General features: G+C 48.0%; 2 protein-coding genes across 6 annotated transcripts; both read right to left on the bottom strand.

Moving 5' to 3' along the window:
- Positions 1-90: 90 nt before the first annotated feature.
- LOC128763357 (heterogeneous nuclear ribonucleoprotein L-like) lies at positions 91-7665 on the bottom strand. Of its 3 annotated transcripts, none has more exons than XM_053872078.1 (14): positions 7501-7665; positions 6504-6619; positions 6187-6424; positions 6009-6094; positions 5707-5803; positions 5056-5128; positions 1916-1948; positions 1596-1664; positions 1265-1509; positions 1076-1197; positions 802-1003; positions 680-737; positions 490-600; positions 91-412 (listed from the first exon to the last, which is right to left on the bottom strand). In XM_053872078.1, the coding sequence occupies exons 1-14, from the start codon at positions 7576-7578 to the stop codon at positions 354-356; spliced, it is 1587 nt and encodes a 528-aa protein (XP_053728053.1). In that variant the 5' UTR covers positions 7579-7665; the 3' UTR covers positions 91-353. The 3 variants fall into 3 exon arrangements, with proteins under 3 accessions (XP_053728053.1, XP_053728052.1, XP_053728055.1); XM_053872077.1 differs by having other exon boundaries at positions 92-412; positions 1596-1667; XM_053872080.1 differs by lacking the exon at positions 1916-1948 and having other exon boundaries at positions 92-412; positions 1596-1667.
- Positions 7666-8256: 591 nt separating this feature from the next.
- Positions 8257-14431, bottom strand: srsf7a (serine and arginine rich splicing factor 7a). Of its 3 annotated transcripts, none has more exons than XM_053872083.1 (9): positions 14240-14431; positions 12699-12938; positions 12450-12629; positions 12250-12354; positions 12138-12179; positions 11794-11838; positions 10961-11065; positions 10281-10349; positions 8257-8839 (listed from the first exon to the last, which is right to left on the bottom strand). In XM_053872083.1, the coding sequence occupies exons 2-9, from the start codon at positions 12920-12922 to the stop codon at positions 8785-8787; spliced, it is 825 nt and encodes a 274-aa protein (XP_053728058.1). In that variant the 5' UTR covers positions 12923-12938; positions 14240-14431; the 3' UTR covers positions 8257-8784. The 3 variants fall into 3 exon arrangements, with proteins under 3 accessions (XP_053728058.1, XP_053728057.1, XP_053728059.1); XM_053872082.1 differs by having other exon boundaries at positions 12699-12941; XM_053872084.1 differs by lacking the exon at positions 10281-10349 and having other exon boundaries at positions 12699-12941.
- Positions 14432-14641: the final 210 nt, after the last annotated feature.

Raw genomic sequence — 14641 nt, forward strand, 5'->3', positions numbered from 1 at the left:
TCTCATAATTTGAAACAGAAGTCCATCCACGTGAAGCCGTCCCCTAGAGAGCAGCAAACTAGTTTCCTGAAACATGTCACCTGAACTACAGAGCAAACTAGGACTAGCACAGATACAAAAACGGTTTAATGGTTTATTTTCATACAACAAAAGTCTCCAGCTGAAGCCGGAACGTAATGGCAACAATTTCAAATAGAATATAATCATAAAAAAAAAAAAACTTTGATCAATCCTAAAAATGTGCTGCACAACTGGCGGGTGAAACTCAAGTTCTGAGGAGAATGGGACTGAATAAGACTAAAGTATGGAGAGTTCTTCATTATTCTGTGAGTCAGAGCGCAGGGTCGGTGGCCTCAGTTGCTGTGCTGGACGGTGGAGAAGCACAGTTTGAGGGTGTAGGGGTACGGCCCGGCTGCAGGAGAGAAGAAGGTTTAGAGGCCGGAGGAGTCGCCGCCGCCACCACCACATGTTGCTGGATCGCTCACTTACTTGAGTTCTTCATCTGGTAGTGGTTCATGAGGGCCAGAGCTTCCATGGCATCGTTGATGGACTCCCACTCCAGCAGTCCAGAAGCACTGCGATCACTGGGCGCAGCGCCGCCTGGTGGTGGAATTGAGACACAGTCAGTCCTCTCTCTTCTACTAAGCATCTGGTTACTCGGCAGAAGAAGATCACTCACTCTTGCCTGTGAACAGTTTGACGTTGGCGGGGCTCTTGACTCCCAGCTCGTCGCAGATCTGAAACAAAGAACGGGAATTCCGGAAACGCTCCGAGCCACAAGCCACATCCCGGACGTCTGACCTGAGAGAAGATCTCTGTTGTGGCGTCTGGCTGAGCGTTGAAGAAGTGCAGCATGTTGCTTGGGTGCTGGATGCGGTTCTTGGCCGCCTGCTCCGGCGAGGTGAAGCGGTTGTTCCTGGAGCCGCGGAATTCCTTAAAGCTGCTGGAGCCGTCGTCCAGCTCGTAGCTCTGCCCGGGAACGATGGCCTGCTGCTTGGACACGCTGCGGAGGAGACACAGATGCTCGCACAGCCACTCGTGACCTGACTCCCAGACAACACGGCACTTTACTCACCACACGTTGAGCTTCTGACCGAACAGGAAGTTGTTGTTGAGGTGAGTGATGGCGCGGTCCACAGCGTAACAGTCGCCCATCTCCACCATGGCCGCCCCGGGCTTGCTCTTCATGAACTTCACCTGAACAACAACAAGTCAGGTGTAAACCTCCCACTCTCACCGCAGACGGAGACTCGCTGGTACTGACCCGCTCTACGTTCCCGTACAGGCAGAAGATGTTGAAGACGCGGTCTGCGTTCATTTTGGGGTCAAGACCGTAGACCATCACCACCGGAGAGTCCGAGTGGGCGCCGTACTCCCCGGGCGGTGGGGGAGGAGGTCCGTAACTGGGCCCATAGCCCGTTCTCCCGCCGCGGCCCCTCATTGGCGGCCCCATACGCCGGTTCTCGTAGGGGGACGTTCCGTAACTTTCATCGTAGCCATGGTAACCACCTGAACCCCGGGAAGAGAAGAAATTCTTTTTTCCACCCCGCAGCGTAATTTTGTCAGCCTAGCAGTAGGGGGCGGTGGCGACTCACTGAACTCGGCGGGGTGGTCTCCCAGCAGTGCCGGCTGCCTCTGCCGCTTGTTGGGGTTGGCAGCTCCGTCTTCTATGGGAAGAGAGGGGGAAGAGAGGAGACATCATGGCGGATGAGTGCCTCAGACCGACAGCCTCCAGGACCTATGTCAGTTAGGTTTTCTGCTGAGGTGTGAGGTGCAACTCTGTCCCAACCCCCACAAACATGGCGCCTGCATCAGTGTTGAGTGGAGCTAAAGGGGTGACTGATGAGGGGGCAGAGGCCGACACCAGTGTAATTCTGGGGGGTCACAAACGTGGAGTGCGGACGCTCACACACACCTGAGTTGTGCCCATTGCCACCGGCTTCACCATCTGTACAGGTACACAACAGTCACACGCGTCAGAATCAGAGGTACATGGGCGCCGGACAGGTCAGACAGCAGCAGCGCTACAGTAGGGCTGCACCATGTCGGGCTGCACGGCCACCAGGTGGCAGTTTCAAGTGTCCCTCTCCTGAGCACTGGCGTCCATGGCTGCCATTGTTAGGACAATGTGGGCAAAAAAATAGATTTTCAAAGGCAGGAAACATAGACACTTGCTATCATTCTGAAAACATAAGCACTTATTGTGTTTTTAATTTTGCAGGTTGTGGTCCATTACTCAGTGGGTGCTTCCAGAATGATCTAAAGCTCAGTAAAGTTCCGTAAGTTAAGCTGCTCTTTTGGGCAGCTTCTTATCGTGCCACACAGGAGGAGGAGGAGGTTTGGGATGAAGAGCAGCCAGCTGCATCACTGACGCTCAGAGATCAGTGTGTGGCGACATGTTGTGCAGCCCTAGCTGAGAAACCGGCTGGGAACAAGAGCAACAGTAGAACAAGTGGACAGGTCAGAGCAGTGTCCCGGCGCTGGGAATGAGGTACTTAAGAATGTAACTGTAGTCCCCCCGAGAGTGAGCACAGACACCTGAAAGCCTGAGAGGAGGAAGGGACAGGTCAGCTGGAGGTCACTACCACCACCCTCCTGTATGTGTAGCCCTGTTTTGGGACGCTCTGGATGTGGTGGTGCTGTGCGGTGATGTTCCCAGAGGGGGGCGCTGGAGTTACTTACTGCATGAGTACAAAGAGGGGAGGAAGACATTTGCTGCAGCAGCTCCACCACTCACTTCAACTCATCCCACACATCCAACTGTTTTTCCTGGAGAGACAGAGCTCTCCGCCTCGCGCCGGCTTTTCTACACGGCTCATGGGGCTGGTCGGCTGGCGGCTCCATCCGTGTTTGTCCGTTACGGAAAAGTCTTTCTAGAGGCCAGCGGAGGGACTGAGAGCGCATGACAGTGGGGGGAGCTGGCTCCTCTTAGTCAAACCTGCATCACATGGAAGGCGTTACACAGCTTCTGCAGACTCAAACATCAGAAAAGGTAAAAAAAAAAAAAAAAAAATGAGAGTCAGGGATGCAGAGGGGAGATGAGGAGAGAGCGAGAGAGAAGCGGAGGTCCATGAGGAGGGAGACACAGTGAAACAACATGGGCTGGGCTGAGTGTGCTGCATGGTGTTGTCAGCAGTGTCTTCTGTTGGGTGGGTTTGGTGTCTCCTCTGGTGTCAGTCTCCACGTGGTCTTGGCGCGGTGTGTTTAGGGTGAGTGGGCGGGCCAAGAGTGACTCAGCGGCCCGGAGACCTGGCCAGGGTGGCTCGGCTGAGAAGTGAGTGGATTGTCAGTCTGTGCCGCGGTGAGGCCGGGGGTCTCCTCCCGTGTGTCTGAGGGGGGTCAGTGTGATTGTGTCCTCGCTGCGGATGGTGGCGGGAGTCCGTGCGGACGTGTCGGCATGTGTCAACTCGGCACAGGTTTCCATGAGAGAGTGCGAGAGAACGCTTGTTGAAAAGTGACATCATGTCATACCTCTGGCCCATCAACCGACCTTTGGTCCTTCTGGGTGGCCACACCTCTTTAACGCTGCTGACATGAGAGACGAGACGTCTGGAAACATCGTTCCCAGCAGGCCTTTATCTAGGGGGCGCCCTTAACTGCTAAACAAAAATGGAGGCCCAGTGTTTCTTAGCAGGACGCCCTAAACGCACCACTCGTAGCGTCGTCACACTGGTTTCCATGAAAAAGGTGTTTCCGCCCAGTTATGTTGCCAAATATGATAGAAATTCTTCAGATGCCCCGTTTCAAAATCCAGGCTAAACCCTGATATGACGCCTGTACCAGCTGCTGGCTGGGTGGAATCTCCAAAGAGTCCAGAATGTGGAGAGGTTTTTAGCCCTGCAGGGTCCAAGGATGCACCAGCATCAGAGGCAAGAATCTGGACCAGTTTTAGTGACAAGCCAAGCAATGTTGCTTGGTGGTGCGAGACGATGAGGCAGTGTCTGAATGTGGATCAAACTCTCCCCTGCAGACATGAAGCCCAGGCATCTGCGAGGCTTGGGCCAACACACCAAAGTGGCTGGCAACCTGTCTATGACAGGCGTTGCCTCGTGGAGGACAGAAACTGCTTCCAAAGGGAGGGACATCAGGAGCATGTCATGTTTTTTTTAGAGTGTATATACTCTATGCTTTCAATGATAACATAACAATCCAGCTTTATTTATATTATTATAGCATGTTTCAAAGCAGTGCTTTACAGGGAAACATTTTAAAAACGTTTTCTTTTTTGTCGACGTTTGCATAGCTGAGCTGGTGACCCTGGTGGGTTTAAAATCATTCAATAAAGTAAGTTTTAGTGAGGGCAAAATGAGGTTGTCGCTGACCCGAAGCCTCCAATTGTGAAGGACAAACCGTTCTAAAATCCTTCTACAGGAAGTTAAAAATAAATAAGTCTGTCATTTCAAACTGTAGGCCGCATGCAAAGGCCGGATGCAGGGACCGGTTTGGAGTGTTTACGTCAAGTGGGCGGTGAAGCGCAGAGTAGGAGAATGTAAACGTGTGTGTGTGTGTGTGTAAGCTGCTTTGTATCTACAGGTTTCAGGCTTCAGAAAGGAGGGTGCGCAGACACATTCTCGTCTCTCACAGCAGCCCCAGCAACTCGGCTGACCTCTAACCTGAGATTTCCTCGCCATGAAAACCATAAAAAGGGACCAAAAGCTGAGCGATGAGCCCGGAACATTTGTGGAGACAAGAGGTCACCGGTGATCCTCAGGTGACCAGACCCCCATCATCCATGTACATGATGTTGCAGTCGTGACGCCAGGAAAGGTTTCAGGGTGAGACCCCAAAGACTCTTCAGTCATCATGCCACTTTCATTTGAGTCAAAACCTAGACATTTTAGGTTCATCTGTAATTCCCACCTGGACCAGCTCAGTGATGGTGAGATGTGGGAGGGTCAAAAAGGAAGGAGGTTTAGCGCTGGAACAATTTGCATCAACACACGCCATGCTCAGGCATGCACCAAAGTATCTCTACTTGAGAGGCATGATGAGAGAAGGTCTGCCTGTGAAACACACCAGTGTCTGAAACACAAATGGAGCCGCTGGAGGTTTTACCTGCTCCACCGAGAGCCGGTGTGGTGTAGTCCCAGGTGTCCTGGTCGTTCTTGAACACGTTCAGGCGAGTGGGCTGAGGAAACAGTGAGTTCTCATGAACTGAAGACCTTCACTCCTGACAGACACCATTATGATCATAGGTTCGTTCCCATGAACCATTTCTGAGATCAACAACAGAGCAATAAGACCTGCGGGTTTTCAATTCGTATCCACACCAAAACGCCGCTATAAACACGCCCTCAAATCAGGTATTTGTGTAAAGCAGTAACAACATCTGGCTGGTGGACTTTTTTAAATCCAGACAACATGAAGCAAGCATGTTATATTTAGGTGCCAAGTCGTGCACAACCCTCACATTGACAAACACAATCCGGGACCTTTTCTTCTGAGACGTCCTTGAGGTGGAGCTGATCTCATAGTGCTACCACCATAATGCTGCTCACCCTAACACTAGCACTGAACACTAGAACTTTGTTTTGAGTTCCCACCACTATGCAGCGCCCTCAAATGACGAGGTGAAGTGACTGACGTCCCTAAGAATTGGGACAACACTTCTTGACGTCACACGTAAAGACAATGTGTCATTGGCTGCCGTGCTGCGTTTTGTTTCCTGCATATCCAGTGTTGTTGGGCAAATTGGTAAAGTCGTACCTTTGCATATTCAATCTTCAGAGTGCAGCAACCAGAGTAAATATCGGCTCCGTTGAGTGACGCCTTAGCACGCTGGGCACTTTGCACCGAATCAAACGTGAAGGAAAAGTTAAGGGCAAAAACACAAAGGCAAACTTCACCAACATCAACAAAACAGTGTCAAATATACCGAAACATGACAGAGAGGTTCGTTCGGCGACAAACACAAGACGGGTTCCTCCATAAAAAGCAGCTAGTAGACATTTAGCTAGTAATAACTGATAGTCTGACGCCATATTGACTGTTGGACCAGGGAAGGATATTCAACCATGGCCTGGACTCCGTTCTTTCGGAAGATGACGATTCTGTGCACCGGCCCGCAGTTGTTGCAGATGGTGTAGAGAACATCCTGGGGGGAGCAGAGACAACCACAGTGTCGCACAATTCAATGACATCCGTGTTAGCAGCACCAACACAGTGGCTGTTCAACGCTGTGTTTACCGTGGTGATGGGATAGATGGGGTTCATGATGGTGAGCAACAGCACATTGTTGACGCTCCTCGAGTCATCGGAATCACCGGGTCGGGAAATCTTTTGGCTGGTGGAGTAGTTGATGAAAGCTGGGTGACCTGTGATGTAAACCTGGTTGTCTGCAGCGTAGGACACGGCAGTGGCTGAGCCCTTCATGTCTTCGTACTCCACCAGTGCCTGCCGTTTCTTGGGCATCAACACCACGTAGCTGAAGGAAACACAAAGCTGTTGAATAAACATGGATCACAGAACTAATGAGGGCAACGCTCCTGTAGCTTTGGGTTTACCTGATGGTTCCAAATTCTTGCAAGGCCTCCACCAGCTCTGCCTCAGTCACTCCATCCACCAGCCCTCGCACATGCACCACCAAAGAAGGAAGATACTTGTGTGGATCCTCGTAGCCCTGGGGACAAAGACATATAGGTTGAATCAAGGGCATCATCATTCAATTCAGTAAGTAACATAGAGAAACATATTTTTGTTTGAAAGTCGACTGATTCATTCACCTGAACTTTGCATTAAAAGCACAATCAACCCCATCTCCAGCTGTATCACTGTTGACTACATTATCTTTAATGTAGTCAATATGGGGAGATGTAACGAAAATATACTGTATATACTTTAATGTGGCCAGTCTGTATTCCAGTGATGCAGTACAACAGAGTTAGAGGTGATACCACTCAGACACTCCAGAGAGAAATGTGGACACTGGAAAACTAAAAGCAGTTCAACTTAATGTAGCATTGTTGGGTTTTATAGTCATAGAAACAATGACAAAACAAACACTGATGCTAACTACAAATAGAACAAGTCTTTCCACATGAGGTGACTCAAAAATAAACAAAGAGTATTTTTCATTCAGTAAGGGACCTTTAACAAAGAATCTATTGCCAAACGAGCCGTCTTTTAGGAACAAGGGAAATGTGATGTTTGTGCAAGACCAACATTGGGTGCAAAAAACGACGGATGGTGACGGGAGGTTCGTGACGAAAGGATGAAAAGCTCATCATTTCTGTTAGTTAGCAACATGCTAATCTCCTCGGTTCCTCTTCTGAGCTAAAAGAAGCTTGAGGCTGGCGAAACTCCCCAGAAAACCCGCGGTAAAGACTGAACCAGGTGTGCGACGTAGTAAGTAAACGCAAACTAAGAACGAACACGTTTGTTTAACCTGTAACTGTACAAATGGCCGCCGAACAAATGAACCGCTGGGGTTCTGACCGCGATGGTTTGTAACGCAAATACCGTCAGTATTCCAGCCACTGAAACTCGGTTGAACAAACTCACCGTCGCCATGCCGTCTGTTTTCTGCCTCTTGGTCGCCCTACCGTCTTCGCTGTAGTAACGGCTCGCTGCAGCTGCCATGTTGTCCGGGAGAAACGATGGAGTGATGGGATGCCGATAGCGATGGAGGAGTCAATACTGGTCCGGCCCACCCCCCCACCAGCAGCACCGCGGATTACGATTGGTAAAACGTGTTGTCCGTCACCTCAAGGGGTGTATAACAACCAATAGGAAAAAAGCATAGTTTTAGGAGTCGAAGACAGCTTGATGAGGGATCGCCCCCTCGAGGTCGCTTCACGTCTGCAGCACTATTGCATGAAATATGCTACTTCAAAGTGTACTAATTGTTAGTTCCATAGTAACATTTTAGATACAAAACATTACATTGACATCGAAATGTTTCTTTTTTTATTCAGGCTGCTTTCCAACCGTCTCCTTCCTGGTGCAATCCACTGTGAAAGAGACACTGTATGAGGTAGTAAGGATGAGAGAGGTACACAACTGAAAACAGTTGAAGTATTTGAGTGTCCATCATCCAAGAAGAGTCTGCAGGTTGGGTGGAACCGTAGATAACTGATGCTTCATGATGTTTAGAGACTCTGGAGTGAGAGATGAAGGAACCGATGTCATTGGTGAAAGAAAAAAAAATTGGTTTGGACTCATGGAGAGGAGATGGACCAAGGATGTTGGAAATGAGGAGACAACCCATGGGGTTCAAGGCAATGACTGTGTGACTATTAAAATAACTGGATACAGGTGTTTGTTGACGAAATTTATTTAAAAATAAAACTGGCACGATCTCATACAAACCAGGAAGAGAACTATGACGCAGCCCTTCAAGAATCAAACAAAAAAACTGTACAAAGTAAAACGAAGCAACAAATCAACGTATGAGTGAAATCCGCAGCTCTGAGCCACTTCATCCACACTAAAGGTTTTAGTCACAAAAACCAGAAACTACAAAAAACGGGTGCTGTGAAGGTGACATGCAAACTATCGCACATGCAGGCCAAGTTTATACTTATTGCCGACGTAAACTGAAACAGCAAAAATCTGTGGTTGATTCAAAGTTTCAGCATAAAGAGATTTAAATATGCAGTCCAAATTCCAAATCCTGAATGTACGAAATCACCTTTTTCCTTTGCAGGTTTGCTGCCTGTCGGGGAGGGGGGTAGGAGGGAGGGGCAAAAAATGAACAGTTGTAAAAGCAGACGTGCTGCAGGGACGAAGAACCATCTTTTAAAGATGGGGGGGAGGGGTGGGGAGGGAAGGGGGAGGATCTTCGCCTCAGTCCTCCGGTTCGGCCTTTGGGCTTCGGTATGGAGATGCTGAGCGGGAGCGACTGAAACAGAAGCAAGATCAAGTCAGCTGGCCGCAGGGGAAGACTGTCCAGACAGAAGACACTCCACAAGACTCAACACAATGACATGAGAGTAACCTGAGCTGAATCTGAACAGATGTGAGTCGTCTTGGGAGCCACAAGTTGCATTTTGTGCATCAGAGTCACTGATGTGGTGTTTGAAAAACACAAACCACCCATGAGTGAGCCGATCTGGCAAAATGAGAGAAGCTGCATGTTGACATCCTTGTTACAGGAATTTGAACTCAATATACAGTTATTAAGACTATTTAGAAAAGGGTTTGCTACATCTATTGGTCAATCTAAAAACCACACCCTGGGTCGGCTATATTGCTGTGACATTAAAACCTGGACTGAAATAAACAACAGAAAATAGGTGCCTTTGTTACCTCCTACAACTCAGGAGTACAGCCCCACACAACTGGACCCGGAGCCACTGACGTCCTCTGCTGTAGCAGGCAGAAGAGGACCAGGTGCGATTGTGATGGGCTATGCCATCTCACTGGACCAAACGTTGGGCCCGAGAGCAGCCAAATCTCAGACATTATGGACCACTTTAACATCTACAGATAACCACAGACCTGAGGAGCACTCGCTGCCAAAAAACTGATTTTTCAATGTTCAGTTGGAAGAGCCAACGTTACCCTCTGGCTGGGACCTCAGAGTGAAACACAATTGTATTTTTATTCATTTTTCCAGATCGAGTCACTCCAGCAATAAGCATCTGAGCTCGACTTGAACACTGGGTGTGAGAGGCTGCAACATGTGGCCCAAGATCTGAAACACATTGAGCACCCTTTGTCAAACACATGCGCTCACGCAGACACGCACCACTCCCGCACTCTCACACATACACACACTCACACTGAGCATGCTTGTTAAAGCCTTTAGCTCTGTCAGGTACCCACATTTGCAGAGTAAATCAAGCCTGTGCTCTCTTTAACCATCAACATTAGCTTGTCAGGGGGTTGTTTTTGTTACCTTGCACTGGTAGAAACAACAAGTACACAGAAGCGTAGGACGGATGACTACAACTCGCAGAGACACTGTGCTGGGAGGCTCTTGAAGACTGATCTCTCGTCAGCTCTCATTTTCAGAAGCTATGTCAGAGGCCGACGAACTCTGGTAGGTAGGGGGTCTGGCTGGTAGGTTTTGGGTTTAAAAAGGTAGCGGCGTCACTCTGAACCGTGTGGTCAGCCCTCTGGGAGATCTGAAGGCTGGACGGCAGGGCGACTCTAGTGGAGCGACCGACCGTGTGTGCGCTCGGTCTGATCTCATCTGAGCGTGTGCGTCGGTTGGACGATCACCCATTCACTGCGGGCAGATTGTTGGTCGGTAGGTCGACCTCAGTCTTGCTGTCTAACACCAGGCGAAGGCTGATCTCAGGTCAGCGCTTAGTCACCCTCCCGCAGGACGTACACACCGCCAGCTGGCAGACCCTGGGCCTGGGATCAGCTGAAGTGTCAGTGCAGTGCGCAGCTCCCACCACACGCTTTAAAGAAAATATGAAAAATAAACAAAACTGCTGCAAAGATGCTGAAGTCTTTTGTGACATCAAGAATTTGGTGGAGAATCCTCCAGATGTGGCCAATTACAATTGAAAATATCATTTACAGGTTATTAAAGAAAAGAACATTGATATTTATGCAACACTTCAAAAGAATTATTCCCCTCTAGCTGTAGCTCAAACTTATGTCATAATAGGTGAGAAGAAGAGGCTCCTGCTGAACCTGCGACTGAGCGGAGACTTTTATGTGCTTTTTCTTTCATTCACATGTCAATATTTCAGATATTAAAAAGAGCACGGAAAGGAAAGGCTCATAAAATGTCTCCCCTCAGCTTCCTGTCACCCACACTCTAACATCTAAAACAGCCAGCAGAAGATTGTCGTCTTTGTGGAGAAGATCACTGGTCGTCAGGTCCATCTCAGCGTTGCAGGCGCGTGGTGGCAGCTGGACGCTCTGGAGCAGCAGCGGCTACTAATCTCTGACATCATTCTGACTAGAGAACTAAACATCATTTTGCTTCTTGTGTAAAGAGGAAACCTTAAATGACATCACAGCTTAGACAAATAACTAGGACATGACTGGGCTGGAGGCGTACCTGGTTCTCTTGTGGTTGGCAGACTTAGACCGTGAGCGGGAGCGAGACCCAGAGCGTCCTCGTGGGGCTGATCCAGACCGAGAGCGAGATCGAGATCTGGAGCGACTGAAGGGATTGAGAAGACATTCAGAGCCTTCCCTAAAAGCACAGAGCCACTATACGCAACTTAAGTAAAACAAGATTGGATGATGGTGACCAGCAGCTGGTGTTGCATCATGGTATTTGCTTCTTCCCTTACACCACACTCTGCATGGGTGTGATAGCAATAAAGTGTGTGCAAACTTCCTTCATAAGGAACACAGTCTTAAGGACAGTATATTTCCATGGTACATTGTGTAAAGACAAGCAGCATTCAGACTGTTCCTCCGTCTCATAACAATACTTACAAACAAACAGGCAAAAAAACATGCATCATAACCTGCAACAGTGAACTCACAAGGTCACACTTTCATGCTCACATTTCTAGAGAAATTTACACATTACATGTGCAGCCCTCCGTTATTAAAATGAATTAAATCTCAAGAGCATTGAAAAAGAAATCCGGTTTACAACAATCAGTACCAACTTATGAAGGTTAAAAAAAGCTTTTCATTATAGCAAGGCGGCAAAAAAATGAACACAAGCAACTTTTTTTTAAAGTACATATATTGCCAGAAGGACTTGTGTCATACAGCAAACATTACAGCCTCATTGAAAGCAGCAGCAATAAAGTCATGCTGAGGTAAACTAGGTATCTAGCATCACAACTGATCAAGCCCAAATAGCCTCACTGTCTAAGTTTCACCTTAGCCCAAAAGTCTTTACACACCACGGAAAAAGTTCAAATGGCCTACCTTCTCATGGGAGTCCTGGACTTGGAGCGAGCGCGAGAGCCAGACCTGCAGCGACAGGAAACACGTTAATGACAGCAACAAGGAAGCAAACACGCCAGCTCCACTAAGTGGTCTCGAAGGGAGACAGACTTGTGTAGAACAGCAGCTTGACTCCTAAAACACTACAAGTCAAGGACGGTAGACCAGTGTACGGACAAGTCTATTTAACAATGGTCAAGAATTTATTAACTCCACTAAAGTGATCCGATTATATGAGAAGAACACAAGAGGCAAGATGATAATAATAATAAAACGTTATCAATATATGCTGTGTCGACAGAAACAATATTCTGAGCTGTACTGACCTGCTTCTGCGCCTGGAATAGGACGGAGAGCGACGGCGACTCCTGGAAAATGAGGAAGGGCAAGCGTGACTTCAGGCACCTGACTGGCTGCACTGCAGAATAACAAGCATACCTGCTACGACTGCGAGAACGAGAGCGCGAGTGTGAGTGGTAGCGGCGTCCACGAGACCTAGACCTGGATCGAGACCGGGACCGAGACCGCGAACGGGACCGAGACCTGGAATGAAATAAAAAAAAATAAATAAATACAATGCTCATCATCTGTGTGAATCAACAGCAGGGCTTAGACAATGCAGCTGTCCAGAAAGTCACCTGCTGCGACGTCCGCCGCCTCTCTTGCTGAAGCGGTAGCAGTCATAAGCATAGTGGCCCCGATCACCACACTGGTAACAACGATCGTTGGGGTCAAACTGGCGCCGGCTCGGGCGCCCACGTCCCTTCCTGGACATGCCTGTTGACATCTCAACCCGAACACGAGAGCCGCACAGGAGCCTGGAACATGAACACCATTTAAATCACAGTTCTTTATGGAGAACAACTCCAATTATACGATGAACTCACTTTCCATCCATCCCTTTCACAGCATCTTCTGCATCTCTAGAATCTTCAAATTCCACAAATGCAAAACCGGGTGGGTTCCTGGCCACCCAGACACTCCTGAGAGGCCCGTAGTAACTAAAGGCTCGTTCCAATTCTCCCTTGGCAGCACCATTACCCAGGTCACCCACGTAAACTTTACAGTCCGGGACACGGGACGAACTTCGAGAGGAGGAGTAGTATGACATGCTGTGTGTGGTCTATCTGCTGTGGAACAGAGGATGTTGTCAGTGGTCACAGATATTTCTCTTTAAACCTCAGACATAGCACATCATGAATGACATTCAGAGGCAGCAACAGAAAGTACCAGGACGAGTTAAGGCTTTCGTCAGACAAGTTATTCATGAGCAGAGCCAATCTCCATCCACTGACGCCAACTGTGAGTTTCTATTGTGTTTGCAAAGTGGACAAAGCAGAGTACATCTTTTGTCTTTTAACAGCCGTTATAAATAAAGAGAAAAAAGATACATTGCCTGTTAACAACCCCATAAACATGTTTGGTTCAGTTTATTAAAACCGTGTGGATTATTGAATCTATGGTATTAATGAGTCAACTCCCTAAGTCCACATTTCAGCTGTGTGAATTTGCAAAAACCTACGTTTCACCATGATTTTTTTCAGATCCATTTCAAATTATTTGGCCTCAACATTTTCCCCAATTCCCCCCAAGTGACCTTATACACTGCAGCGAAATGTGTGGATACGTTTGAGGATGGCTGTTATGTGCTGTAATACTGTTATAATGCGGGTTCTCTTGTAATAAAAAGGGTTAGTTATTTAAAACGTGTATTTTAATCGAGCTACTCAGTGAAAACAAAGATATTACACTACTGAACATTATTATGAATGAGTGTACAATTATTCCAGCAGGGTTAGGCAGGGTAATCGATAAGCTTTTGATAGTTTAAAACGTATTTTTAGTCCTTCATAGAGGACTATGGCTATAAAATGACCAATTGAAATGAATACTCATTTCAATTGGTCATTTTATAGCCAATTGGCTACTGCATTCGTGTACTGCAGTAGCCATCGATACGAGTTACGTATGAACTAAGAGCACTGTTTCGTCAATTTACCTATCGACTTCAGGCTGAGGTTAGACTGGACACAAACGCGCCAAACGCGGATTCAACAGTGCTTACAGCTCCGGGAGCACATGAACTCAAGCCTACAACACGAACCAGCAGTGCTGACTGGAAAAGTACGACAACAAAACAAAGTATTACTTGAAGTGAAGTAGATTTAAATGAACACTATGAAAATAGCAGCCTCTCACGAGAGCAACATGGCGCCTGATGACACAGCGAATCCAATCACCGATAACCATTGTTTGCAAACAACCTGGGTACGCAGGTCGCGAACAGTTAATAAATAACTTATGGGGCAAACATCATACGGTTCGGCCCGAAAGAAACATGTTGGCGAGGTCCCAAACCGGGTTCGGTGCAACCGGAGGCCGCGCGGTCACATCAACAATGGCGACCACACGCGTTAGCCATACACACCTTCTTCCGCAGAACCGTCGACTCCTGGGGTCCCACCGAGCAGAGAGGAGCCTGCGCCGGGAACAAACAAACCCCTAACACCGAGTAGTAATACAAGTCGGAGGAATAAACACGCTAACTCGACCCAAGTTTAGCACATCCTTCTCCCCGAGGTCGTTAGTAACGAAGCCAAGCCGCGGACTGCACACGTGATCCCCGCGCCTGCGCACTGAGAAACACGAAGCAGCCATAGACCGCTTCCGGTATGGAGGTATCCGGTATCTCTGCCGTCAAGTTAAAAAATACTTAAAAAAGATTCGTAAAAAAAAGTTTTGAAACTAAAAGGTTTTAACATCGTCATACATTTGAAATTTTGAATTATATTAATAAAATGAGTTAAGTTATTCATTTTCACAGTGTATT

Source organism: Synchiropus splendidus, chromosome 8 (genome assembly GCF_027744825.2).
Source record: "Synchiropus splendidus isolate RoL2022-P1 chromosome 8, RoL_Sspl_1.0, whole genome shotgun sequence".
Lineage (NCBI taxonomy): Eukaryota > Metazoa > Chordata > Actinopteri > Syngnathiformes > Callionymidae > Synchiropus > Synchiropus splendidus.